This window comes from Myotis brandtii, unplaced genomic scaffold (assembly GCF_000412655.1).
Source record: "Myotis brandtii unplaced genomic scaffold, ASM41265v1 scaffold463, whole genome shotgun sequence".
Classification (NCBI taxonomy): domain Eukaryota; kingdom Metazoa; phylum Chordata; class Mammalia; order Chiroptera; family Vespertilionidae; genus Myotis; species Myotis brandtii.
The window spans coordinates 2817065-2818498 of record NW_005367694.1 but is presented as its reverse complement, the minus strand read 5'-3'; the positions used below and the strand labels follow the sequence as shown (position 1 = coordinate 2818498).

The 1434-nt window shown below is 64.4% G+C and overlaps 1 protein-coding gene across 4 annotated transcripts in view; it reads left to right on the top strand.

The window, feature by feature from the left end:
• ARVCF (armadillo repeat gene deleted in velocardiofacial syndrome) overlaps positions 1-1434 on the top strand; it is a 40407-nt gene that overhangs the window by 27155 nt on the left and 11818 nt on the right. For all 4 annotated transcript variants that reach the window (XM_014547137.1, XM_014547135.1, XM_014547136.1 and 1 more), the window contains 2 exons: positions 784-942; positions 1133-1434. In XM_014547137.1, the coding sequence (XP_014402623.1) occupies positions 784-942; positions 1133-1434 (461 nt within the window). The remainder of the gene's footprint in view (positions 1-783; positions 943-1132) is intronic.

Below are 1434 nucleotides of genomic sequence, written 5' to 3'. Positions count from 1 at the left end.
AGCAGGTTGAGAATGAGGCAGGTGTTCAGGAGCAGAGGGCCAAGGTTGGGGAGACCTGGGGTGGTGAACAGGGAGGGGACACTGGTGTTCTTGTCAAGGACAAGCCGGGCCCCCTTGGTCTGAACTCACTCCTTGGCCTGAACCCAGTCTCTGGGCTCTCAGGGTCTTAGTGATGGTAGGACTAGGCCTTGCCCACTCAACACCCTAAGAGTGTCTGAGCCGGAAGGAGTGTGAGGATATTTTGGTCCTCCGAGTGCACAGGGCATTCTGGGAGCTGGGTATTTCTGGTCTGCGAGGGTGTCTGGCTGGCTTTAGGGACAGGGGAGCCTCGGTGTGGCCACAGCGAGTTGGTGAACGCTACTAAAACTGCCCCTTAAGGCCTCTGTACTCAGCATTTGTGAGGTGGGGCAGGGAGGTGGCCCAGGACACCTGGAGGACATCCAGTGGGTCCTGCCTGGCCTTGGGCCCCCAGGAGCCTGCTGCAGTCAGGCCTCACTGCTAAGACACGGGACCTTTTCTGCCAGCTCAGCTCCAGGAGGCCCTGGAATGGGGGTCAGCCTCTGGGGGCCCCCCTTGGGATGGGGCAACAGGGCAAGGTCAGCCCCTCAGCGTTCAGAGGCAGGCACGTGCTGTCCTCACCAGCTGGGGCTGAAACAGGCCCTCCGGTCAGTGGGTTCTGAGGGCGGGGATGAAGTCATTGCTCGCATCCAGGCCAGCACCCACCTGCACTCTAGGGCAGGGTGAGCATTGGGTCTCCCACCGACACCCACACCCCTCACCCAGGAGCAGAGCCCGGGCAGCCAGGTCTCACTGGCCACAATGCCGGAGGCGCCGGAGGTGCTGGAGGAGACCGTGACGGTGGAGGAGGACCCCGGCACCCCCACCTCCCACGTGTCCATCGTCATGTCAGAAGATGGCACTACGCGGCGCACGGAGACCAAGGTATGGCTGGGCCCAAGTGCTGGACAAGTGGGCTATGGAGCCGCAGTTGTCCCGTGTGTAGAGTGGGCGCGTGCCCCAGCTTCCTGGAGGCCACTTGTTCGGGTGGAAGACCGAGGCCACTCTGGGCCCCGTGGGCAGTGTCTGGGCCTCTCAGGCTGCCCGGCCCATTGGCTGCCTACTTACTCACCAGGTCACCAAGATGGTCAAGACAGTGACTACACGCACCGTGCGCCAGGTGCCCATGGGCCCAGACGGCCTCCCCCTTCTGGATGGTGGCCCCCCGCTAGGACACTTCGGTGATGGCACCCTGGACCGGCACTTCCTGCTGCGTGGGGGTGGCCCGGCGGCCACGCTCTCTCGAACCTACCTCAGCAGTGGGAGTGGCTTTCCTGACAGCCCCGAGCCCCGGGACATCCCCAGCTATGGCAGCCTGTCCCGGGGGCTGGGTGTGCGGCCCCCACGCGGTGGCCCTCTTGGGCCCGTGGTGATGGC